Genomic DNA, 27,828 nt, shown 5'->3' with positions numbered 1-27,828 from the left:
ATGATTCAATTAGCAAAACAAAAAAATCCGTAATTTGTCAGTAAATATCAGTGATAGCCCTCGACTTGGTCTAAGTTTTTAATTTCATCCCACTGTCTATTTAACCACTTCGCCATATCTGGACGCATATATCCGTCCAGATAGGCAGTGGTGCTGCAGCCGTGTGGGGCGCGCGCGCTCCCGCTTCCTCCCGCTGCCCCCCCCCCCCCCCCCCCGATCAGTCCCATTCACCAATCTAAGTCCCCGGCAGAAATACCGACGCTTTCTCATCAGAGAGCGTGGTATTTCTGTATTTCTCTTCATTTTAGTTCCTAGATGCGACATCGTTCGCATCCAGGAATTTTTTGAATGTGGCCATCTTGTGGCCAAATAGTAAACTGCACCCACATACCTGTATTGAATAAAAAAATACATTATATTACATCTAAAATTGGCCATTTACCTCCCAAACTAAAATTACCCAAATACATTTTTGTATTAAAAAAAAAAATAAAAAAAATTACAATTAAAAAAAAAAAAAAAACTACATAAATAGTTACCTAAGGGTCTGAACTTTTTAAATATACATGTCGAGAGTATCTTATTAATTTTTTTAAAATTATAAGCTTGTAAATAGTGATGGACGCAAATTGAAAAAATGCACCTTTATTTCTAAATAAAATATCGGCACCATAAATTGTGATAGGGACGTAATTTAAATGGTGTAATAAGCGGGACAAATGGGCACATAAAATGCATGGGTTTTAATTACTGTAGCATGTATTAATTTTAAACTATAATGGCCAAAAACTGAGAAATAATGATTTTTTTCCATTTCTATCTTAATCTTCCTGTTAAAATGTATTTACTGTAAAGTGGCTCTTAGCAAAATGTACTACCTAAAGAAAGCCTAATTAGTGGCGGAAAAAACGAGATATAGATTAATTAATTTTGATAAGTAGCGATAAAGTTATTAGCGAATGAATGGGAGGTGAACATTGCTCGGATGCATAAGATTTTCGAAGCTGTAGGCTGAAGTGGTTAAATTTGACACCCCTGCTCTAGATAGCTGCTGGCTGGGACCCTCTCTTAGTTTGTGGCCACTCCCCCATTGTGCACATATATAGAATGGCCGCGCCTGCACAATAGCAGAAAGCAGTTTCTGATTACACAGGCCTTGCCTGAGGAAAAAGCTCTGTACAGTACTACAAATAATTAAACAAAATGCTGTCCTTTAATAGAGACTTAAAATACTAGAACCTAAAGAAGTCTAATGCTGGGTACACACAATGCATTTTTTCGATCAATTTCTCGTTCGATCAATTTTCGATTAGTTTTTCCGCTCGATTTCCCACTTGATTCTCTTATCTTTTCTTATCAATTTCCATTAACTTCTATGAAAAATCGAGCGGTAAAACGTAAAAGTAATATTGGACATGATTGAAATTACAATAATACAATACAATAACATTTCTATAGCGCTTTTCTCCCATAGGACTCAAAGCGCTTAGGCTCTCTCAGATTCAGTAATTAGTAGGATGAAGTATTCACACAACAAAAGTTATATTTCTGCAAATGCCAAACTGAACAGGTGGGTTTTCAGTCTGGATTTAAACACATCCAGGGATGGAGCTGTCCTGATCTGTTGAGGTAAGGAGTTCCAAAACGTAGGGGCAGCATGACAGAAGGCTCTGGGACCAAAAGTTTCCAAGTGGACTCTGGGTATGACTAGATTATTAGAACCTGTTGATCTGAGAATGCGGGGATTGCTACGCAGCTGCAACATATCTTTCATGTATCCAGGGCCTAAATTATTCAGGGATTTAAATGTCAGTAGGCCGATCTTGAATAGGACCCTCCATTCTATAGGTAGCCAGTGAAGGGAGTGCAGGACTGGCGTTATGTGGCAGTGACGGGGTTGGTTGGTTAGCAGTCTGGCAGCAGTATTCTGTATCAGCTGTAGTCGGTACAAGACCTTTTTTGGAAGGCCAGTGTAGAGAGCATTGCAGTAGTCCAGTCGAGATGTGATGAAGGCGTGGACTAAGGTTGGCAGATCTTCTGGGGGTATGAGGTGCTTGATTTTTGCAATGTTCTTCAGGTGAAAATAGGATGATTTCACCACAGCAGAGATTTGAGTTCTAAAGTTTAAATCCCAATCAATTAGAACTCCCAGGCTACGCACATGATCAGAGCTGCGCAGATCCGTGCCTCCTATTCCCAGTGGTGAAGACTGCAAGTTAAGTTGTTTTGTTATCATGCTCTGCCCTCCTATCAGAAGGACTTCAGTTTTGTCTGCATTTAGTTTCAGCCAGTTGTCATTCATCCATTGCTGTAGTTCACGTAAGCAGGCGTTTATAGTTAGAGTTGGGTCTGTCACACCAGGCTTGAAGGAAAGATATAGTTGAGTGTCGTCTGCATAGCAGTGGTATGTCAGGCCATGTTTTTTGATTAGTTTTCCCAGCGGTAACATGTAAATCGTGAAAAGCAGGGGAGAGAGGATTGAGCCCTGGGGCACCCCATACCTAAGTGATACAGGGGTGGACAGGAAGGGCCCCATAGACACTTTGTGGGTTCTGCCACTCAAGAAGGATTGGAACCACTGAAGAACTATGCCATCAATGCCGCAGTATTCCTGTAGCCTGTTTATCAAGATGTCATGGTCAACTGTATCAAAGGCTGCAGAAAGGTCTAGCAGTATGAGGATGGAGCACTCTCCTCTGTCTCTTGCCATGAGCAGGTGGTTGCATATTTGGATGAGGGCCGTTTCAGTGCTGTGGTGTTTCCTGAAGCCAGACTGGAATGGGTCATAACTGTTGTTTTGTAGGATTTTGGCTTCTAGCTGGAGGTAAACAGCTTTTTCAATTAGCTTGCCCAGAAAGGGAAGGTTAGAGACAGGTCTGTAGCTGGTCATTGCATCTGGGTCCAGGGAGGGTTTTTTGAGGAGAGGCTTGATGATTGCTTCCTTCAGTAAAGCAGGAAATATCCCTGATTTTAAGGAACAGTTAACAATTTTTAGGAATACCGGTACGAACAGGTCGGGGCAGTTCAACATGAACTGTGTTGGGCCAGGATCTAGGTCACAGGTAGTTAGGCGGACGTGAAGGAGGATGCTTGATGTGACTTCTTCATCAATTTCTTTGAAGTTTGACCAAGGTGTTACATTGTCTCTGCTAATGGTCTTCGGCGCTATATTAGGCTCAGATGCTGTAAGTTGGATGGCGGACCTTATAGCGGAGACTTTGTCTGTGAAGAAATGGGCAAATTGGTCACAGAGGTCCTTTGAAGACTCGATGTTAAGTTTTTGACATGCCGGGTTGCAGAGTTTTTCCACTGTGCGGAACAGTTGGGCTGGTTTGTTAACTGCATTTGCAATCTCTTGTGATAGAAAGGATGATTTTTTTCCCGTGATTACCTTTTGGTAGCTCTTCAAGTGGAGGATTAAGGCATGTTTGTCTTCTGGGGACTGAGATTTGCGCCACAGTCTCTCAAGTTTTCGGCCTTGTCTTTTCAGCTCTTTTATAGCGTTATCAAACCACTGTGCATGATGGTGTGGAGTAAGATATTTGGTGCGCAGAGGAGCAATGGTCTCAAAGGTGGAGGACACACATTTGTTGTATTTAAACACCAGAGTATCAGGGTCCAAGCTGGAGTCAGTCAATTCATCAAAGCTAAGGTTATCTCGGATATGTTGAGGTGTTAGTCCTTTTAAGCGGCGATATTTTATTTGATTCTTGACCTGGTGTTTGACAGCTGGTATTGAGAGGGAGAAGTGGATAGTGTGATGGTCTGACCAGGCAACAGGATTAATTTCCACATTGGCTATTGACAGCCCAGTATGGAATATAAGGTCCAGAGTGTGGCCTTTCCTGTGAGTAGCAGAGCTGATTGATTGGAGGAAGCCCAGTTCATGTAAGGCACGAGGTAGCTCTATTCCAAGTTTTGAAGAGGAGTCATCCACCCATGTATTGAAATCTCCAAGAACAATCCATCTGGGGTGTTCCAGTGTTAGGTTGCATAGGAGGTCTACAAGTTCCTTAAGGAAGTCTAAGGAGTGTTTTTCTGGTGGGCGGTAGATCAGCAATATGTTAATGTTTTTCTCAGCTGAAAGTTGCACCCCCAAGCATTCAAACGAGTTGGTAGGACCTACAGTAAGTGGTCTGATTTTTAAAGCTGATCTAAAGCAAAGTGCAACCCCTCCTCCCCTGCGTTCTTTCCTGTTGCAGTATATCACGGAATTATCAATCGAACGAAAAAAACGTAACGTGTGTACCTAGCATGAGAAAGTGACTATTGTTATTTTGATGCTGCTATTACAACCACTAACCTAAGAGAATGTGTGCTATAAAGTGGGACATAATAACATGAGACAAAAGGAAACAATGACCCTTAGTCTTACTCACTCAAAGACAGAGCTGTCATTCTGATCTCCCCAAATAAGGATCTCTGTGATGGAACGAATCGTCTCCACAAGGAGATTGCGGTTCTGGTCTGTCACTGTGGTGTTCTTTGTTAACACATGGTACATATATCTAGAAAACAAAAAGCAGGAAAGTCAGAAAAAAAATAAAACATACCAAATAGTAACCATAATATATAACATACTGCTGGCTACATGGAGGATACAGAAGGATACTGCTACAGGCTTGCTTTTTATTTCTGAGAATTTGAATGCTGATTTTCACACAGAAAGAAAAATCCTCCTCCTTTGCTTTATATGTAAAACGTATGCTATTTTTTTGCATTTCACATGCAAAGCCTTTGAATGTGCTTTTCAGAGGCGAAGAAGTGCAGCATGCAAAATAAAAAAAAAATGCAGTATTCCCTCCGCAGCAAAATGCGAATATGTAATGTACTCGAAACAGGCCCATTGACTTTAGCATGTAAATTTTTGTTTCAGAAAACCTCTAACAAAATGCATAAATGGAAACGTGCTCTTATTGTTGAGGTTTTGCAACTACAAGGCTTGGAGGAGAAGGGAGGGGGGGGGGGGGGGGAGGAGGTGCAACTTTCATGGAAAAGGAAATGCCAGTTAGCAAGGTGTTAAATGTTAAAAAGGTATTAGTGTTAAACAGAGAAGAGAGGGTAACATTTCTTAAAGGCAATCGGAAAGCCTGCATTCCTTCAATCACCCAGAAGATTCTGCATGCCGCGCATCTGCAAATAAAGCAGATCACAAATGCTGTATTGGAGTCACCCTCATAGGGTTCCACTGCTGTAGCACGTTGCTGATCACACTGAAAAATGCTACCAGTGTGCCCCAGCCCCAAAAGTAACTAAAGGAGAAAGATTAAGTTTAGGGAGAGGAGGAGGAGCAAAAAGGAGGTTACCATGATGCAGGAGGAGGGACAGGAAGACTAGCACTAAGCATGGCGAAAGCAGACAAGTAAGAGTGGGTAGAGAAAGGATAAGGTGGTTCTGATGTTCTGATTCAGAAAGGAAATCATTTTGCCACATGAGGTGACAATCTATAAGCCACCTTCACACGCAATTTGACGGACCAGACTGCGGATTAAGGGCTAGTTCACGTAACAAGAGCTTTTTAAGCACTAATGATTTTGAAAAACTATTGCAAATGCAGTGCTATGGGGGATTTTTATAAAATCACATTGCTCTAGTGAGAACACACCTATAGCATTACATTAGAAAGAGCTTTTAAAATCAAAGTGCTTAGAAAAGCTCTTGTAGTGTAAACAATCCGTTTGTAGACTTCAGTGATTTTTCCAAACAGTAGGAAAGGAGCACATTTTGTGTCTGTTTTAATGGAAGTTCAGTAGAGATGGTCAATGAGATGCAAATTAGTCCAAGCTGATGTAGCATTATGAAAATTGTCCGTGCAAAATTATGCAGCTTGATTGAATTTTACCGTGGCAGGATTTGATGGTCTATTTTTAGGCTGCATATATTTGCATTCAATGCATAATCCGTCATCAACTCAGAATTATTTAGCATATTTGATCCAGAAAAGTTAATCATTTAATTTTATCTTCTGTGGAGCCAGTGAAGCAGTGCAGGCCTCAACACACGTCTCAAAAATCATTTTTACTGACCAATCACAATCATTAGGAGAAATTTTTGTATTGTACACATTTGGTTATATTTTTCAATATTTGTTGTACAAACGCCAATAAAATCCACTTCCCAGTAAAATACATGCGGCAAGACTCTTCCACAAAGAATAAAATCAGATTAGTCAATGTAAACTGATTGATAGAAAATCCTTGCACGCCTTTGGCTTGCCTATTTTCATTATACTGTCTATTGCATAAAAATGTAGTGTAGCACAGGTCTCAATGACAACAAACATGCAGCATAGCACATACAGACTATAAAAGTCTGGCACAGCACACGGACTGCAAAAAGTAAATCTACAAATTTGTATCTGCAAACATGCAGCATAGGTCCACTGATGACTGAAGTTTACAACGGCTCATGCTAACTACAAAACTGTAGCATGGCTTCCGCTGACTGCAAAGCTGTAGCACCGCCCCCACTGACAGCAAAGCTGCAGCATGGCTCCCCCCGACTGCAAAGCTGTAGCACCGCCCCCACTGACTGCAAAGCTGTAGCATCGCCCCCACTGACTGCAAAGCTGTAGCATCGCCCCCACTGACTGCAAAGCTGTAGCATCGCCCCCACTGACTGCAAAGCTGTAGCATCGCCCCCACTGACTGCAAAGCTGTAGCATCGCCCCCACTGACTGCAAAGCTGTAGCATCGCCCCCACTGACTGCAAAGCTGTAGCATCGCCCCCACTGACTGCAAAGCTGTAGCATCGCCCCCACTGACTGCAAAGCTGTAGCATCGCCCCCACTGACTGCAAAGCTGTAGTATCGCCCCCACTGACTGCAAAGCACTAGCAGGGCTCCTGCTGACTGCAAAGCTGTAGCATGGCCCCCACTGACTGCAAAGCTCTAGCACCGCCCACGCTGACTGCAAAGCTCTAGCACGGCTCCAGCTGAATGCAAAGCTCTAGCACGGCTCACGCTGACTGTAAAGCTCTAGCACAGCTACCGCTGCCTGCAAAGCTCTAGCACCACCCCAACTGACTGCAAAGCTCTAGAATGGCTCCCGCTGACTGCAAAGCTGTAGCACTGCCACCGACTGCAAAGCTCTAGCATGGCTCCTATCACAGGCCCCCTAGTGGCCGGACCGCTCAGTGCCTTCCAATGTATTTCAACCCACAGACTGCCCAACCTCTTGGACGCAATCGATGAGCTGGAACCGTTGGAATTTTGTCAGCAGACAGGCTACAAGGGGGCTTGCGAACTACAGTAACCCAAATTACACACTATTTCAGGGTACAAAGCTGCCACCGCCTCTGTAGAGGGACAGAGGACGTACTCTAACTGATTCTAAGACCTGCAGATAAAAACAGTTAAAAGACACTATTTTATCTGGCTATATGAACAGTAGTAGCGACTCTTTGGAAAACTAGGATGAGTTCTGTGTGGCTGAATAGTAGGTGTAGCTGAGAAATAAATGACTTTTAGAAGTCTTTTATTATAAATGCAATATAAATAACCGGTTCAGCGCCGCGGTCCGAAAATCTCATGCATCCGAGCAACGTTCACCTTCCATTCATTCGCCTATAACTTTATTGCTACTTATCACAATGAATTGATCTATAGCTTGTTTTTTCCGCCACCAATTAGGCTTTCTGTGGGTGATACATTTTGCTAAGAGCCACTTTACTGTAAATGCATTTTAACAGGAAGAATAAGAAAAAAACGGAAGAAATTCATTATTTCTCAGTTTTTGGCCATTATAGTTTGAAATTAATATATGCTACCGTAATTAAAACGCATGTATTTTATTTGCCCATCTGTCCCGGTTATTATACCATTTAAACGATGTCCCTATCACAATTTATGGTGCCGATATTTCATTTAGAAATAAAGGTGCATTTTTTCAATTTGTGTCCATCACTATTTATAAGCTTATAATTTTAAATAATATAATAACATATTCTCTTGACATGCATATTTAAAAAGTTCAGACCCTTGGGTAACTATTTATGTTGTTTTTGTTTTTTTTTTTAATTTTTTTTTTTTTTTTTAAATAAAAAAAAGTGTATGTGGGTAATTTTTGGTGTGGGAGGGAAACTGCTAATTTTAAATGTAAAATAATGTTTTTTTTTAATCAAAAATGTATGTGGGTGCAGTTTACTATTTGGCCACAAGATGGCCACAGTGAAAAAAGTCCTAGATGCGAACCAGCTCGCATCTAGGAACTAAAATGCTGAGGAGTTGTTTCCTGGGGGCAGAAATACCGCGCTCTCTGGAGAGAAAGCGTCGGTATTTCTGCGGGGAAGTTAGATCGGTGAATGGGAATTATATTCCCATTCACTGATCGGGGGGCTAGCGGCGGGCAGCGGGAGCGAGCGCGTGGGCGCGCCCGATCGCGCGCACGAGCCGGCGGCAGCACCAGTGCCTATCTGGACGAGGAAGCTCGTCCAGATAGGCCGAACTGGATAATATATACAGAAAATCATTAAACTAACAATTAAAGAGAATAGTAACCCAGTGTAAAAATAAAAAGGAAAGAAATAAACGAATACTTAGGTTCTGATGAAATATGTCCCTTTGGGAAGCAAGTTAAAAGTCCTTTGTTGCAGATTGAAAGAAACAGAGAACCAGAGCCACAGTCTTCCGGCTGGTTCTGGGCAGATGGAAAATGGGAGAACTGCTCCTCCCTGTATGCATCCTGGTTTTATTGAAGCTAGTTTTGAGGTGGGACAAAGCCTGCCCTCTCCGGTTTACCAACCAATCACAGTCCATCTCCTTGGAGGAAGATTTTAGGTTTAAACTTGTAGAACACTAATTCAAAAATAATAAATGCCATATTTGTGCTGATGACAGATTTAAAATCCTTAGAATATGACAATTCCTATGACCTCAAACTTGGCTACCGTAGATGGTCCAGTTCCTGAGAAGTTTAATAACTTCGTTGTGGCATACCCCTACCCCTCAATACCAATATCAAAATGTTCAGCAAGACACCACAAACCAGATGATACAACTCCCATAACTATCCTAGGTACGGTATTCCATAAATAAGCAAAAATCATATACTACATTTATGTTATATCTGCTGACAATGGTGCCAGCCTGACTCATGCTGAGTGTACTGCTAATGAAGGAACTCCTTTTGAACCAGTTAATTAAAACAAACATTGCCTTATTAGAGAGCAAACATATTTCATGAAAAGAAGCTCTGCTAGCAGCTGAGATGGCTAGATTCCACAGGACACCAGCCCTTTTACCAAACTACACATCCAATCTTAATTGTCCTGTTAAACACAATCGGTGCAGAAAACCGATTGCGATTTTCTCACAGCTCTTCTGTAACAGCTCCCACTGACTGCAAAGCTGTAGCACGGCTCCCACTTACTATATTTAGAAATATACTGTTTACAAATAATTATCTACATGCACTCTTTATGGTGTGCTCATTTTGTCATGTGACTGTCAAAATGAAATTACATTTTGTGGCCTCTTGCACACTGCACGCGATTCCGATTCAGATTCCGCTTTTTAATCTGTTTTTACATCCGATTCAGATTCCGATTTGCAGTGTGCAGGGAGCAAACTGTAAATCTGAATCGGAATCGGAAGTAAAAACTGATTAAAAAGCGGAATCTGAATCGCTTGCAGTGTGCAAGAGGCCTGTAGGTGATAATAACGCAGACTGACAAACAATGGAATAGTAATGGATCAATCAAGTGCACCATTTACCCAAACTACATGGCCATGTTACCTTTTCCGTGGTATGGAATTTCAGCTTCATGTTTATTTTAGCTCTTTTTTCTACAATGACATGCAAGTTCATGGTAGAGTTAAACTAGGATCCCCCAGCTTCTGGCGTGTGAGTGAAGAACACAAAGAACACATTTGTTTTTGTACATATTTGCACTGGTGTAGCAACACATGAACTGGTAAGTACACATGAACAAAGTTAACAGCCGTTATACAGACAGTATACAATTTTAAGTAGATCATAATTCAGAAGATCTTAAGCGTTTTGCAAGGCTGACTAACATTTTTAAATCAAACACCAAATTAAAGACCAAATCACAACAGTAGTAGTTTAATAACTTAACACATTTTGGGTTATTTTCCACTGAGAAACATGATCCCAATTGCATTGCAATTTGATCGCATTTCCCTGTTTTCTACTACAGCATTACAGCCATGATTTTCGTCCGGAAAATTATTTTGAATTGTGGAATAGGGGGCTTAGGAGCTAAGCCCCCGATTCAAGTAAAAAAAAAAGGACACATCCAAACTAAAAACAATACCTGTAGCTTCCGCCAGCCGATCTGTCCCTCAACACAGCTTCGGGGTCTCCTCCGTTGCAGATGTCGACCTTGCCAGATCGGCATCTTCTGAGCCCGCATAAGCACATGACCGCGCTGCTCACAGTTGCGCTCCTGTGGCTGGGAGCATTCATCACATGACATGATGTCAGGATGAGCCAGCGTATTACACGCTGGCTGCCAGCGTGTAATACGCTGGTATGTCCTGTCATGTGACGCCCTGTTGCCATGGAGACGCGATGCAGGAAGCAGCAATCAGGTGAGTTTTAAGCTAACCCATTACTAACCGCTCACTACTCTGCAGAGAGGGAAGGAGGGGGAAGAATTTCAGGAATGCGGCCCATAGTCCACAGCATGCAGCCCGGGCCGCTCAAAGTTTGCCCAGCCCAGCCTTAGACTATAAAAAATATATATAAATCCAGTTTTCCTCAAAATCAAACAAAAACAACATCGTAGTGCAGGCTGTTGTAAAAGGGGGGTCCACTCCCCAGTGCAACCATCGCTGATTGTTATAGGGTAAGCCGCTATCACCTCGTGCAAAGAGCCTAACACACTCTCTAAAAAGTGGGTATAGCACGCTCACCCTTTATTATAGTAGACCAGACTCACAGAAAGCAACTGCCTATTATCACCACCTGGACTCTCTGCTCATGGCCACCTCCGTGTCCGCCCTGCATACCCTCAAAGCAAAGAGAGAGATCACTGCGCAACAGACCACTAGCAGTATGGATAGCATTCACACCTGGCCAGAGCGACACTAACACATGCCGCATCTGCCACCAACAAACAAAACAGGTGCCTGTCCCCTCGCCCTTAGGCCTTTTGCATACTACATGCGATTCTGATTTTTTATACATCCTAGTTTGGATTCCGATTAAAAATCTTAGCATGCAGCACGTTTTTTTTTTTGGAATCCAAAACCGGATCAGATATAAAAAAAAACAAAAAAAAAACGGAATCGCATGTAGTGTGCAAGAGGTCTTAGACACTTCTGTCCACTCTGACAGATAGCTGTATGCGCACTGGAACCTCTGTGCTTCTCCTTCATCCTGGCTATGCACTTCCTGGATTCTACTGGCCTCTGAGGAAGCTTTGTAAGCGAAACAGCTGTCAGGCCTCCTTCACCCCCACTCCATCCCGATGTATCCTACCACCCTGGATTAAAGGTACCTTCTTTGCAACAATTAGTGCCTCCTCCTCTTTATCTTCACATATGCATGCTTGCCTCCGGAGTGCACAATTGAGAATATGAAGTACGTAATCCGGTGAAGTCACACATCCTTTGGTGGACATCTAGTGCCAGGCTTTTTCTTTCCATTTGCACTTCCTGGATCAGCAAGCAACTGCAACACACTCCAGACTTCCACAACAGCTCCTCGGTTCTCCCCAAGGCTGTGGAGTCGGAGTTAGAGTCGGGGCAATTTTGGGCACCCGGAGTTGGAGTCGTTGATTTCATAAACTGAGGAGTCGGAGTCGGGAGTAGGAGTCGGATGATGAAAAGCCACAGCCCTGTTAAGTATTAGACTAAGGAGTCGGAGCCATTTTGGGTACCCGGAGACGGAGTTGGAGTCGTGGTTTCATAAACTGAGGAGTCGGAAGATTTTTGTACCGACTCCACAGCCCTGGTTCTCCCCTCCCCAGACAACTCTCGGGTAATTGCCTGCTGGTCTTCAACAGTCTTCAACCCACCTCTTATGCTGAATACACACGATGCGTTTTTGCGTTCGTTTTTGCGGTCGATTCGCATTGATTCGATTATTTCCAACATGCTCGATTCGGATTTCGATCGTTTTTGCCGTCGATTCGCATGTTAATGATGCCAAATCGACGCAGCAGCAAGTACACCCAGTTTTATCTAGGAACTAAGGAGCCTCAAATAGTGTAAAACATTAAAAAATTTTTTTTTTTTTTTTTTAATCAAAAGTACTACTCACAAATTTAAAACACTAGAGAGTGCTTAGCAAAATCAGAGGACGTCTCCTCTGCACATCACACTGGTCAAGTCCCACCTAGAACATATTCTATTTCCAATAAAGCAGCATTCCTAAGCAACTAGGAAAACTGATGACTGTACCTTGCTGACCACTAGCAGCAAGTGAGGGCAGCACCGACTGTAATACTGTTAGTTTGAAGAGTAGAGGCAGCAAAATGTAACCAATGTTGGGTTGATGGGGGGGGGGGGGGGGGGACTAGATAAGATACACTTGTAGAGTTCCACGCCAATCATGTATTCAAATATGCAAAAAAAGGTTCAGAAAACAATGGGGTTTATAGGAACAGTATCAGTCTTTAATCTTCAAAGTACAAGTCTTCCCGAATGCGGTTGTAAGGCAGTTTTGTTCTGTGAATTGGATTTCTGCATTATGTCTACATCTTACGACTGCAATCGGGAAGATTTGTACATTGAAGAATAAAGAATGATACTGTTCCCATAAACCCCATTGTTTTCTGAACGTTTTTGTGCAAGCACTTATTTATATTGTAATAACATTTATTGGCTAACGTAAAATGTAATTATACTATAAATACAACATGAAAGAAATGTTCTTGCAAGAAAATCAGTATCAGCCTCCAATAAAGGATAGAAAGACCTAATAAAATAAAATAAAGATTGGCATGACAGAAATATGCAAGGCACCACTGCTGACCTCCTATTGCCTGTCATACTGATCCCTTGGCTTCTGTACCTTCTGAGTTGCATTCTTGGGAAATGATGCCACCGATGTAGCTAGAATAAAGGTGTGGAGGCACCCAAAATGTGTTATAACATTTCAAGTGAACCTGTAAGGAAAAAAAATGCCCCTGGGGGGGTACTTACCTTGGGAGGGGGAAGCTCAGGATACTAAAGAGGCTTCCCCAATCCCCATCCTCCGCAGTAAAGGTTATCCGCTTGTTGGCATGCGCACATGCGCTCTAGTGACTTCCCACTTGGGCTCTGCAGGAAATAGCTCAACCCGGTCGGGTTTGCTCTACACTGCAGACACAGACGCGCAGCTGCTACAGGAGATTGTTTCTGGGGGGGGTTGTTGTCCGGGGGTCCCAGCACAGGATTGGGATAGCTGAGGAGATTGGGGAAGCCTCATTTGGATCCCAAGGCTTCCCCTCCTGAGGTAAGTGCCTCCCAGGAGCACTTTTTTCCCCCTTACAGGTGTGCTTTAATGAGAACCCAAGGGGGCATACAATAAAAAAAACAAGCTACTTACCTAAGAGTGAAGCCACTGGATCCTCCAAAAGCTTCCAACATCCTCCTCCAGACCACAGCCACTGCCTGAACCCTCTAGAAGTTTGCATCCTCCCTCCTCTTTGTGCAGCACCCACGCAAGTATGGCCGCTCCTGCACAGTAACACGGAGCCGCTCAGGGAAGAGCAGCTCCGGCTTACTTGTGCAGGTGCAATATGTCAAGAAGAGGAGTTCTGCAATAACATATACCACAAGCTCTTGTTGGATATGTTCCGGGGGTCTGAACGCAGGAACGTTGGGGGCCAGGAGGATGTGGGTAGCCTCTGCAGTATCTCATTTATGTCTTTAGGTTTGCCTCCGGTACACTATATTAACGGTTAAAAAAAGATAAGTGTTGTGCTTCCTCTCGTAGAACATCCTAACCAATAATTTTGGATAAGCTTTATTATCTGCACAAACACGACAAGACGTTTTGTGGCAGTACATCTGCCTCCTCAGGTCAATGACAATGCCAAAATAATCATGGTAACTCATCACAGAAACGTGCACACATAATCCAAATGTATGGGCTGTCAATTTGGACTGGCAGTAAGCCAGGCTGCATACAATTTGCATTAAATTTGCATGCAAGCCATAAAAAAATGAACATCTCACTGACCATATGTGAGTGAGGTTGGATAAATGACTTTTGCAAGTTTTAGGCACTGAGTTTGAGATACAGCCAGTGGGGCTGAAAGGAGGAGGTTAATATGGGTGCTGACATTCAGCTATTGCAACTATGTCAATTAAAGGCCTGTATGAAGTACTTGCTTAGTAACACAGCTTTAAGTGACCAACTGTGATTACCCACAATTTATTACTAATGAATATACAAATGATCTCTTTATGCCCCTGAAGCCAGGCTTGCATCCAGAATCCCCTGGAGTATCACAAGCCTATAGCTTATAATTCTACAGAGCCACATCAATTCAGAGAGCTCTGTTGTGGGGAGAAAAGGAGGGGAGGGGGGGGGGGAAGGAGATCACTTGTGTGCTATGTCATGTGGCCCTGCAGCTTGGCTTTAAAGCTGCAGTGGCCCATTTAGTTGAAATTGGCCTAGTCTTTAGGGGGGTTTAACACTGCGGTCCTCAAGTGGTTAAAGTGAATGTAAGGCTAAAATAAAAAATAAATTAAAGAGATACTTAAGTATGGAGAGGGAAGGCTTTGGGTCCTATAGAGCCTTCCTGCTCCAGCTCTGTCCGCCCTGCTAGCAGTATATGACCTATCTGCCAAATACTGCTCCAGAAGACGGGCAGCACCATACTGTGCCTGCGCGCGCTCACGTGTGCACAGTACTGAGCCTTGGCACAGTACTTGGCCCTCCAAAGCCTTCCACAGTTGCAACCTGGAACAAGGTGACTGTGCAGGAAGGAGGGGACCATTAGAGGAACTGGAAGGCTCTATAGAATCCAGAGCCTTCCTCCTTCGTAAGTATCGATCTCTTTTTTTTTTACCAATTTACATTAGCTTTAAAAATGTAACGCATTCCTTTTAAGTAGGAGGGCTTTTCGTAAGTCACCTATACTTTTCTAGTGGTTCTGGATCAACCTGAGCTGCTTAGTACTCTGTTGCTTACTAAGAAAATCAAATAAAATTGTATATAACTATTTTTGTCAACAATACACGGTGATTCCGTTTGCTGACAACTCAGTGGAAGCAGATAAGTGAGGAAGGGGCAGTCATAATTTGATTCAGGCCTGGTTTTGACACAGGTTTAATTTATGTAGAAAAGCTTTAGTATACCAGAAAAAGCAAACAGTTGCCTATTCTATTAGCGCTTGACAAACTAGGGTCAGAGCAGTAGATGCCCACTAGTCTCCAGCCTACGAAATCGGTCCTTTGACAATATGGGGCATTACTAACCTACTTTCTGTGACCTGGCCTAATACAGAAAACCCGCAAATATTTAAATGTAGAATTCAACCGATTTATTTGTCCCTGCGCTGGTTATTTTTTTATTGTGCCAGTGTTTCTACAGATTTGTAGAAATGCTTAGAACCCTCATCATAGTCTGTATTTCGTTATTCTTACATGCACACTTTTTGCAGGGGTAATGCATGTAACATGCCGAGGGGTCACTGAGAAGGCATGGCCATTAGGGATGAAGACAGGGAGCTCGCAGACTAATGGAAGAATGTGCAGGTCAGATATTCTGCAAGGTGCTCGGGGAATACTACGCACTAGGGGGAGATCGGGGGAGCTGGACGATTGTCCAGTTTGCCTCTAAGGAAACACCTGCCCTGCATACTTCTATTAAACCAGCTTGAAATATATATATTAAAAAAAAGTATACACACTGCAGAACTGGCTTATTAAGAGACCACTGTTGGCAAGAGCTGTTCTTTACCACATCTCTACTGTAGAATAAGCCCTAACTTTCAGATTTTGGCTGGATGCTGGTGTACAGACTGGCTCACTGGATTTTCATGCCCATGTCACATGTGAAAATGTGACAGTGATTACTCACCACCTATGACTAATGACAACAACATTCTCCATCCCATGCAGTTTGTCAGCTGCTAATGTTGTTAAGGATTCCCTGTTGAACTGCTAAAGACAGATTAATATGCAGTCTGTGTTGATGACACGATTGCAGGTGATGAATGTTCAATTACTGGTTTAAGCAGTCAGCAATAAATCATTTCCAGTAGCTACTTAAACCAGTATTTGAGATAAAAAACAAAACAAGACAATAAAAACCTTGCTGTGTTGCCAGGGCCTACCTTTATAACCCTCTCAATCTCTAACCTACAGGCTACTAGATTCAGGAACCAACCTATCCCAATATTGCTCTCATATATACCAACTACCAAACTGATAAAGAAAACAAGAAATCAAAAAACAAACCTAACCTTCCCCAGAACACCCTATACCCCTCCCCCTTACCCCTTGATGTAGGACTAATACTTAGTTTCTCTTTTCAACAAAATTTGTATGCTCTCTCAATTTTTTTTTTGCCCCCTAACAGGTACCAGCAACTCGAGTTACTCCTCTCCCCCCTTTTTATTTTTCTCTTTTGGACTGAGTAACCTTATAAAGGACTACTTGTTATCCGCCACTTTGAACTTTTGGACTAATCGCTTTTGGACTCTAAATCTAGGCTTACCCTTACATCGAGTTAGTCAAATCCTGTTAGCAAGTATATAATGTATACAAATATGTACATTGTTATAGTTCTTTCCAAGTGTTATTGTTATTGCAATTTCTCAATGGTTCTCTCAACTGTTAACACCTACTTTATTTTTTGAAATAAAAAAATAGTGTTACAAAAAAAAAAAAAAACCTTGCTGTGTGCTGGGATGACAGGACTGGTGCCCGATCGGAATTGCACCGCTGTGTCCCTGCTGCTGGCCACCTCTCCCTCCTGTGCATGGTACTGTACTGTACTGGAGCTTATTCTGTATTGGAGTTTTATCTCAGGGGCAGGAGCATGGCTCCATAACTGGGCCAATCATTGCACTCGCTGAGCAGCAGTAAGTGCAGTGATTGGCCCAATGACGGAGCCATAGTACCATCTGCGAGACCATTGGCACCAATAGAAACAGAAGCTGCCTGAAGCTGAAGATGTGCTGGGGACATAGGCATGGAGCTGGGGGACTTCGGAGGACACACGGACAGCGCGGCAAAGAAGATGGACATGGGGACAGCAGAAGACACAAGGACAGGTAAGACACAGCGGAGGACAGGATACAGTACGGTAATAACACAAGTTGCCATACTTTTCCATACAGTAACTGCCGCTAGGGCAAGGAAGGGCTTATATTATGAGCATGCTCGAAATTTCAGCTAGAGCTTATGTTCAGGGGATTTCTTATTTCCATGGAAACGCTGCATCAGCATTTTGTGAATTTTATCCAGCAAAAATCGCCCAATAGCAGCAGCCATTTTTTCTATGTCAGTCTATGTCAAACATTGCATCTATGCTGGAAAATGCCAATGTTGGACAGGATTGGAAAGGGTTAATGCTGCGATATTGCTTCTTTACCATGCAGTGCAATTCTCCAGAGCAAAAAGAAGAACTAGGAGCAAGCGAGCAGGAGCTAGCTATTACATAACCAGAAGCCCTGCACTGTGTCAGAAGAACCCAAATACAGTTTTGTACCAGGCCATTCACTGCTCTGCTAATCATCAAAGCAGTCTTAATTCTCCAGTGATCCCGGATGAAGCTGTTTACCTGACAGGGAACAAACATTTTCAGGCAAAGTACTGCGGAGTATGCAGCAAACTTCAGACTAAATCACCACATCTGCTTGTAGCTGACTGTTGCATGGTGTGTGAGAATCTAAAAACCTAAGCAACTCAAATATTTTACTGCACTATTGAAAAAAGACTGCCATTTCACTATCTGTGTCACCACCTAGGATTTCAACTCACATCTTGTTCCATGCACATGACAACTACCACAGTAAGATGACTGCATATTTTCTTCACAGAAATGTTGGTAACATTTGGTATAGTTATTCGGTAAACTGTGGCAAGTACGTATTGCAACGCTTCCACATGAGTTGAGCACTAGGTGGTGCCGCTAGTAAAAAAAATATTAATCATTCAAATCACTAATATTTTACTAGTGCCTAAAAATAACCCCCAGTCTTACACACACACACGCACCTAATGCACACCCCTAACCTCCCCATGTCCAAGTGACTAAAACAAACTGCGTACTTGTTTGGGGCCTATGACAAGTCAAAGAAAATGTATATTGCACTTTTCTCCTGGCAGACTCAAAGTGCCAAAGCTGCCACTAGGGCGCACTCAGTAGGTAATAGCAGTGTTGGGGAATCTTGCCCAAGGTCTTCTGACTGAATAGGTGCTGGCTTACTGAACAGGAAGAGCCAAGATATGAACCCTGGTCTCCTGTGTCAGAGGCAAAGGCCCTTAACCAGTACACTCTCCAGCCTATGTCTATGGCTAAAAGTGATAGAGGCAGATGATCAGGAGGACAGTGGGGCAACTGGTGAAAATAAATATGTCAGCAGCCATGTCCCTTTCACCTCAGATACCCAATATTTTACACACGGTTATGTCAGTAATATTAACATAACCTGACACCTTTAGCCCTTACTAATAAAATGGTGAAAACAGCCAATTCACTGGATATGAAACAATATGTCTTGGTTAGGCTTGGTGTTCTTATTATAACACATATAAATACATACAAACTATGAAATAGGAAGATAATAGAAACGTACCCAAGCCAGAAAACATTGAGTATACAATCTTAGTTATGCACTGACTGGAGTGAAGGTTAGTGCTTAGTATACATCAGAGTTTTAAGTTAGGGTTAGGATGTTTGTGTCTGAGCAAGTACACATTGCCACTTCCTCCCATATTCCTTTACTACAAGCATGCGTGTGGTATTACAGAACCCTGCCCTCAAGTCCTGTACAAAGAACACCTGCTGTCAGGTCCCTGTTGATCCCAGCACCAATGGTAGATATCTACTCTACCATTGTAAGGAATGTAAGTGACTATGGGTCTTCACTAGTGCACAACTTGTGCACCCTAAGGGATGAGGTAGCCCTGGAAAGGTGAGAATGTCATTTTATTCCTAGATACTTTTTTTTTTTTTTTTAATTCTGTGTGGAGGTCTGTTTCAACACAACGTAAAACCATACTCTGCTAAGGTGCTCACTGCTGTGGCTCTGTCTTACAGTGGGATGTGAAAGTTTGGGCAACCTTGTTAACCGTCATGATTTTCCTTTATAAGGGCCCGTTCTCACTTGAGCAGGAATCGCGCGATTCCCGCTTAAGGCAAACCGCTAGCGTTTTTTTAAAACCCGTTACAACATGTAACACATGGCAGTGTTCTCGTTAACCGCAAACGTGTTACATGCAGCGGTTTACCGGCGGTTCGCAATTAGCGATTACGATTAGCATGCATAGCACTGCTAATCGCGACCGCTCCAAAGCCGCCGCAGTGTCCAGTAATTTTTCCGCGTATGCGTGGGAAAATCACTCCCGCAAAACGCCGGCGGTTTTGCGATTCTTAGATGTGAACGGGCCCTTAATCGTTGATTGTTACGATAAAAAATGTCAGTTAAATATATCATATAGGAGACACACACAGTGATATTTGAGAAGTGAAATGAAGTTTATTGAATTTACAGAAAGTGTGCAATAATTGTTTAAACAAAATTAGGCAGATGCATAAATTTGGGCACCACAAAAAATAAATGAAATCAATATTTAGTAGATCCTCCTTCTGCAGAAATTACAGCCTCTAAGGGCCCTTTTCCACTAGCAATCGCTAGCGTTCACGCTGAACGCTAGCGATTGCTGAATCGCAATTAGCGGCGATTCCCCGACGTTCGCCGCCGCGATTTTGCTATGCTATGCACTGCATAGCAAAATCGCGGCAATTATCGCTCCGCCGCGCGTTCCCGACAAAAGCGAATCGCGGTAGTGGAAATGACCTACCGCGATTCCTATGTTAAAAAGCAAACCGTAGCGATTGTAAAATCGCTAGCGGTTTGCGGTTTTGCGATTCAGCCAGCGCAAACGCGCTGGTAGAAAAGGGCCCTCAATGCTTCCTGTAGGTTCCAATGAGAGTCTAGATTCTGGTTGAAGGTATTTTGAACCATTCCTCTTTACAAAACACCTCTAGTTCATTCAGGTTTGATGGCTTCCGAGCTCTTTAACTCACACCGCAGATTTTCAATTATATTCAGGTCTGAGAACTGAGATGGCCATTCCAGAATGTTGTACTTGCTCCTCTGCATGAACGCCTTAGTGGATTTTGAGCAGTGTTTTACAGTCATTGGCCTCAATTCACTAAGCTTATCTCCTGTCTTTAATAACTCTTCTAGAGTTGTTACCATGGTGATAAGGCATGTAGTATTCAGGTAACATTTTACCTCAGGCAAACCTAAAGTTAACTCTTCTGTCTTTAAGTTAACTCTTTAATCCTTAAAATAACTCCAGAGTTAAAGACAGGCTGTTTATTAACTGCATGTGAAAATAACTACAGAGGAGGTAAATTAACTGCAGAAGAGGTAACGTAAGTAATGAAGAGATAAGATAACTCTCTTACTGTGTGGAGGTAAGTTTTCTCTTGTCTTATTATCTCCAGCATGATCTTAGTGAATTGAGGTCTTTCTTTCTGAAAGATCCAGCCCTGGCGCAGCTTCAGCTTTGTCACTGATTCCTGGACATTGGTCTCCAGAATCTGCTGATACTGAGTGGAATCCATGCGTCCCTCAACTTAGACAAGATTCCCAGTAGCAGGTGTTTTTCTTAGAATGCTGTTATTTTTCCTCCATGCATAATGCCCCTTGCTATGCCCAAATAACTCAATTTTAGTTTCATCAGTCCATAGCACCTTATTCCAAAATGAAGCTGGCTTGTCCAAATGTGCTTTAGCATACCTCAAGTGACTCTGTTTGTGCTGTGGGCTTCCTCTGCATCACTCTCGCATACAACATCTCCTTGTGTAAAGTGCGCCAAATGGTTGAATGATGCACAGTGACTCCATCTGCAGCAAGATGATGTTGTAAGTCTTTGGTGCTGGTCTGTGGGTTGACTGACTGTTCTCACCATTCGTCACTTCTGTCTATCCGAGATTTTTCTTGGTCTGCCACTTCGAGCCTTAACTTGAACTGAGCCTGTGGTCTTCCATTTCCTCAGTATATTCCTAACTGTGGAAACAGACATCTGAAATCTCTGAGACAGCTTTATGTATCCTTCCCCTAAACCATGATGGTGAACAATCTTTGTCTTCAGGTCATTTGAGAGTTGTTTTGAGACCCCCATGTTGCTTCTCTTCAGAGACAATTAAAAGAGGAGGGAAACTTTCAATTGCCCCCTTAAATACTCTCTCATAATTGGATTCACCTGTGTATGTAGGTCAGGAGTCACTGAGCTTACCAAGCCAATTTGAGTTCCAATAATTAGTTCTAGAAGTTCTGGAATCAATAAAATGAAATGTATATACCTGCCTAATTTTATTTAAAGGGACACTGTAGAGGGGTTGGGGAAAAATGAATTGAACTTACCCAGGGCTTCTAATGGTCCCCCGCAGACATCCTGTGCCCGCGCAGCCACTCACCGATGCTCCGGCCCCGCCTCCGGTTCACTTCTGGAATTTCAGACTTTAAAGTCTGAAAACCACTGCGCCTGCGTTGCTGTATCCTTGCTTCCGCTGATGTCACCAGGAGAGTACTGCACATGCACAGACCATACTGGGCCTGTGCAGTATTCTCCTGGTGACATCAGCGGGAGCGAGGACACGGCAACGCAGGCGCAGTGGTTTTCAGACTTTAAAGTCTGAAATTCCCGAAGTGAACCAGAGGCGGGGCCGGAGCATCGGTGAGTGGCTACGTGGGCACAGGATGTCTACGGCGGACCATTAGACGCCCCGGGTAAGTTTAACTCATTTTCCCCCAACAGTATTCCTTTAAACAATTATTGCGCACTTTCTGTAAATCCAATAAACTTAAAGGGATACTGTAGGGGGGGGGGGTCGGGGGAAAAGGAGTTGAACTTACCCGGGGCTTTTAACGGTCCCCCGCAGACATGTGCCCACGCAGCCACTCACCGTTGCTCTGGCCCCGCCTCCGGTTCACTTCTGGAATTTCAGACTTTAAAGTCTGAAAACCACTGCCAGTGTTCTCCCCAGGCTCTTTTAGCCGGGTGCTCCACCCGGCTAGATTTGGTGACCACCCGGCTGTCATCGGCTCACTTCCTCACCTCCTCCTATGCTGTAAGCACAGTTGCCCTGCATTTTCAACTCGCCCCACCCGGCTACTTTTTCATGCCACCCGGCTGCTATTTCAGGCCACCCGGCTGGAAAAAAATTCTGGGGAGAACACTGCACTGCGCCTGCGTTGCCATGTCCTCAATCCCACTAATGTCACCAGGAGCATACTGCGCAGACACAGACCATACTGGGCCTGCGCAGCATGCTCCTGGGACATCAGTGGGATCGAGGACACGGCAACGCAGGCACAGTGGTTTTCAGACTTTAAAGTCTGAAATTCCAGAAGTGAACTGGAGGCGGGGCCGGAGCATCGGTGAGTGGCTGCGCGGGCACAGGATGTCTGCGGGGGACCATTAGAAGCCTCGGGTAAGTTCAACTCATTTTCCCCCGACCCCCCTACAGTGTCCCTTTAATTTCACTTTTCAACTATCACTGTGTGCGTCTCCTATATGATATATTTAACTGACATTTTTTATCGTAACAATCAACGATTTATACAAGAAAATCATGACGATTAACAAGGTTGCCCAAACTTTCGCATCCCACTGTATGTCTAGATGATTAGCCATTAGTGACAATGAGAATAGAAAGGGGAAGAACCTGTACTGCAGAAGGTGATTGGTTAGTCATTTCCAAAAATGAGAAAGTAGATTGTTATCTACAAATATCTGGGTGCAGGCAATATAATAAGAAGCATATCCCTGCAATGCAGTAAGCATACTCTATGTAGTGCAGAGTGTTGGTGACAGAAGTGCCAGGTTTAAGTTCTACACATCATGCCATAGCTTAAAAACCTAATTTGGAAATCATTTATGTACATGGTAAGGGAAAATATTAGAACGCACTTCAGTAGTTTTATTTGGCAGCCTAACATATAGACTTTAGTGAACGTATGCAGTAATTCACAAGCCTAAGAAACAGAACGCTACATAATGCCTGGAAGTAGCAGGTAGCAGCCCAGATCCAAGACTGTAGATACACATAATAAGAATGTAATTAATCCTCCGAATGGTAGAGCATTGTCAGGGAGACCCAAGGATCAACATGATATGGCAAGGCTAAGGGTACCCAAGGATCAGGATGCTATAGTAAAGTCAAGGAGACAGAAGGGATCAGCATGACCGAGACAAGGGGAAACAAGAGATTGTGACCCTGTCAGGTAGAGAGAGGGTTCAGTATGAAATGGCAGTGTCAGCGGGAGAGAAGGGTCAGTACGATATGGCAGTGTCGGGGGGGGGGGGGGGCAGTGTCAGGAGGAAACAAAGGTCAGTATGATATGGCAGTGTTGGGGGGACACAAGGGTTAGTATGATATGGGAGCGTCTGAGGCAGACAAGGGTCAGTATGATATGGCAATATAGCAGTGTCGGGGGGGAAACAAGGGTCAGTATAATATGAGTATCAGGGGGAGACAAGGGTCAGTATGATATGGCAGTGTCGGGGGGACACAAGGTCAGTATGATATGGCAGTGTCAGGGGGAGACAAGGGTCAATATGATTTGGCAGTGTCGGCAGCAGACAAGGGTCAGTATGATATGGCAGTGTCAGGGGGATGGAGTAGCAGTGATCAGTATGACATGGCAGTGTCAAGGGGGGAAGACAAGGGTCAGTATGATATGGCAGTGTCGGGGGGAGACAAGGGTTAGTATGATATGGTAGTGTCAAGGGGGCACAAGGGTCAGTATGATATGACAGTGTCAAGAGGGCACAAGGGTCAGTATGATTTGACAGTGTCAAGAGGGCACAAGGGTCAGTATGATATGACAGTGTCAGGAGGGCACAAGGGTCCGTATGATATGACAGTGTCAGGAGGAGACAATGGTCAGTATGATATGGCAGTGTCAGGAGGAGACAATGGTCAGTATGATATGGCAGTGTCAGGAGGAGACAAGGGTCAGTATGATATGGCAGTGTCAGGGGGAGACAAGGGTCAGTATGATATGGCAGTGTCAGGAGGAGACAAGGGTCAGTATGATATGGCAGTGTCAGGGGGAGACAAGGGTCAGTATGATATGGCAGTGTCAGGGGGAGACAAGGGTCAGTATGATATGGCAGTGTCAGGGGGAGACAAGGGTCAGTATGATATGGCAGTGTCAGGGGGAGACAAGGGTCAGTATGATATGGCAGTGTCAGGGGGAGACAAGGGTCAGTATGATATGGCAGTGTCAGGGGGAGACAAGGGTCAGTATGATATGGCAGTGTCAGGGGGAGACAAGGGTCAGTATGATATGGCAGTGTCAGGGGGAGACAAGGGTCAGTATGATATGGCAGTGTCAGGGGGAGACAAGGGTCAGTATGATATGGCAGTGTCAGGGGGAGACAAGGGTCAGTATGATATGGCAGTGTCAGGGGGAGACAAGGGTCAGTATGATATGGCAGTGTCAGGGGGAGACAGCGGTCAGTATGATATGGCAGTGTCAGGGGGAGACAGCGGTCAGTATGATATGGCAGTGTCAGGGGGAGACAGCGGTCAGTATGATATGGCAGTGTCAGGGGGAGACAGCGGTCAGTATGATATGGCAGTGTCAGGGGGAGACAGCGGTCAGTATGATATGGCAGTGTCAGGGGGAGACAGCGGTCAGTATGATATGGCAGTGTCAGGGGGAGACAGCGGTCAGTATGATATGGCAGTGTCAGGGGGAGACAGCGGTCAGTATGATATGGCAGTGTCAGGGGGAGACAGCGGTCAGTATGATATGGCAGTGTCAGGGGGAGACAGCGGTCAGTATGATATGGCAGTGTCAGGGGGAGACAGCGGTCAGTATGATATGGCAGTGTCAGGGGGAGACAGCGGTCAGTATGATATGGCAGTGTCAGGGGGAGACAGCGGTCAGTATGATATGGCAGTGTCAGGGGGAGACAGCGGTCAGTATGATATGGCAGTGTCAGGGGGAGACAGCGGTCAGTATGAGATGGCAGTGTCAGGGGGAGACAGCGGTCAGTATGAGATGGCAGTGTCAGGGTGAGACAGCGGTCAGTATGAGATGGCAGTGTCAGGGGGAGACAGCGGTCAGTATGAGATGGCAGTGTCAGGGGGAGACAGCGGTCAGTATGAGATGGCAGTGTCAGGGGGAGACAGCGGTCAGTATGAGATGGCAGTGTCAGGGGGAGACAGCGGTCAGTATGAGATGGCAGTGTCAGGGGGAGACAGCGGTCAGTATGAGATGGCAGTGTCAGGGGGAGACAGCGGTCAGTATGAGATGGCAGTGTCAGGGGGAGACAGCGGTCAGTATGAGATGGCAGTGTCAGGGGGAGACAGCGGTCAGTATGAGATGGCAGTGTCAGGGGGAGACAGCGGTCAGTATGAGATGGCAGTGTCAGGGGGAGACAGCGGTCAGTATGAGATGGCAGTGTCAGGGGGAGACAGCGGTCAGTATGAGATGGCAGTGTCAGGGGGAGACAGCGGTCAGTATGAGATGGCAGTGTCAGGGGGAGACAGCGGTCAGTATGAGATGGCAGTGTCAGGGGGAGACAGCGGTCAGTATGAGATGGCAGTGTCAGGGGGAGACAGCGGTCAGTATGAGATGGCAGTGTCAGGGGGAGACAGCGGTCAGTATGAGATGGCAGTGTCAGGGGGAGACAGCGGTCAGTATGAGATGGCAGTGTCAGGGGGAGACAGCGGTCAGTATGAGATGGCAGTGTCAGGGGGAGACAGCGGTCAGTATGAGATGGCAGTGTCAGGGGGAGACAGCGGTCAGTATGAGATGGCAGTGTCAGGGGGAGACAGCGGTCAGTATGAGATGGCAGTGTCAGGGGGAGACAGCGGTCAGTATGAGATGGCAGTGTCAGGGGGAGACAGCGGTCAGTATGATATGGCAGTGTCAGGGGGAGACAGCGGTCAGTATGATATGGCAGTGTCAGGGGGAGACAAGGGTCAGTATGATATGGCAGTGTCAGGGGGAGACAAGGGTCAGTATGATATGGCAGTGTCAGGGGGAGACAAGGGTCAGTATGATATGGCAGTGTCAGGGGGAGACAAGGGTCAGTATGATATGGCAGTGTCAGGGGGAGACAGCGGTCAGTATGATATGGCAGTGTCAGGGGGAGACAAGGGTCAGTATGATATGGCAGTGTCAGGGGGAGACAGCGGTCAGTATGATATGGCAGTGTCAGGGGGAGACAGCGGTCAGTATGATATGGCAGTGTCAGGGGGAGACAGCGGTCAGTATGATATGGCAGTGTCAGGGGGAGACAGCGGTCAGTATGATATGGCAGTGTCAGGGGGAGACAGCGGTCAGTATGATATGGCAGTGTCAGGGGGAGACAGCGGTCAGTATGATATGGCAGTGTCAGGGGGAGACAGCGGTCAGTATGATATGGCAGTGTCAGGGGGAGACAGCGGTCAGTATGATATGGCAGTGTCAGGGGGAGACAGCGGTCAGTATGAGATGGCAGTGTCAGGGGGAGACAGCGGTCAGTATGATATGGCAGTGTCAGGGGGAGACAGCGGTCAGTATGAGATGGCAGTGTCAGGGGGAGACAGCGGTCAGTATGAGATGGCAGTGTCAGGGGGAGACAGCGGTCAGTATGAGATGGCAGTGTCAGGGGGAGACAGCGGTCAGTATGAGATGGCAGTGTCAGGGGGAGACAGCGGTCAGTATGATATGGCAGTGTCAGGGGGAGACAGCGGTCAGTATGATATGGCAGTGTCAGGGGGAGACAGTGGTCAGTATGATATGGCAGTGTCAGGGGGAGACAGTGGTCAGTATGATATGGCAGTGTCAGGGGGAGACAGTGGTCAGTATGATATGGCAGTGTCAGGGGGAGACAGTGGTCAGTATGATATGGCAGTGTCAGGGGGAGACAGTGGTCAGTATGATATGGCAGTGTCAGGGGGAGACAGTGGTCAGTATAATATGGCAGTGTCAGGGGGAGACAAGGGTCAGTATGATATGGCAGTGTCGGGGGGACACAAGGGTCAGTATGATATGGCAGTGTCAGGGGGAGACAAGGGTCAATATGATTTGGCAGTGTCGGCAGCTGACAAGGGTCAGTATGATATGGCAGAGTCAGAGGGTCACAAGGGTCAGTATGATATGGCAGTGTCGGGGGGATGGAGTAGCAGTGATCAGTATGACATGGCAGTGTCAAGGAGGGAGACAAGGGTCAGTATGATATGGCAGTGTCGGGGGGAGACAAGGGTCAGTATGATATGGCAGTGTCGGGGGGAGACAAGGGTCAGTATGATATGGCAGTGTCAGGGGGAGACAAGGGTCAGTATGATATGGCAGTGTCAGGGGGAGACAAGGGTCAGTATGATATGGCAGTGTGAGGAGGACACAAGGGTCAGTATGATATGGCAGTGTCAGGGGACACAAGGGTCAGTATATGGCAGTGTCAGGGGGTCACAGTGGTCAGTGTGATATGGCAGAGTCAGGGGGAGACAGTGGTCAGTGTGATATGGCAGAGTCAGGGGGAGACAAGGGTCAGTGTTATATGGCAATGTCAGGGGGAGACAAGGGTCAGTGTTATATGGCAATGTCAGGGGGAGACAAGGGTCAGTGTTATATGGCAATGTCAGGGGGAGACAAGGGTCAGTGTGATATGGCAGAGTCAGGGGGTCACAAAGGTCAGTGTTATATGGCAGAGTCAGGGGGTCACAAGGGTCAGTGTTATAT

At 45.0% G+C, this 27,828-nt stretch overlaps 1 protein-coding gene across 3 annotated transcripts in view; it reads right to left on the bottom strand.

The window, feature by feature from the left end:
- CLEC16A (C-type lectin domain containing 16A) overlaps positions 1 to 27,828 on the bottom strand; it is a 369,068-nt gene that overhangs the window by 338,662 nt on the left and 2,578 nt on the right. For all 3 annotated transcript variants that reach the window (XM_068244692.1, XM_068244690.1, XM_068244691.1), the window contains exon 2: positions 4,380 to 4,508. In XM_068244692.1, the coding sequence (XP_068100793.1) occupies positions 4,380 to 4,508 (129 nt within the window). The remainder of the gene's footprint in view (positions 1 to 4,379; positions 4,509 to 27,828) is intronic.

The sequence above is a fragment of the Hyperolius riggenbachi genome, chromosome 7 (assembly GCF_040937935.1).
Source record: "Hyperolius riggenbachi isolate aHypRig1 chromosome 7, aHypRig1.pri, whole genome shotgun sequence".
In the NCBI taxonomy this organism is placed as follows: Eukaryota; Metazoa; Chordata; class Amphibia; order Anura; family Hyperoliidae; genus Hyperolius; species Hyperolius riggenbachi.
The sequence above is the reverse complement of the archived record's forward strand: the minus strand, read 5'-3'. Positions and strand labels throughout refer to the sequence as shown.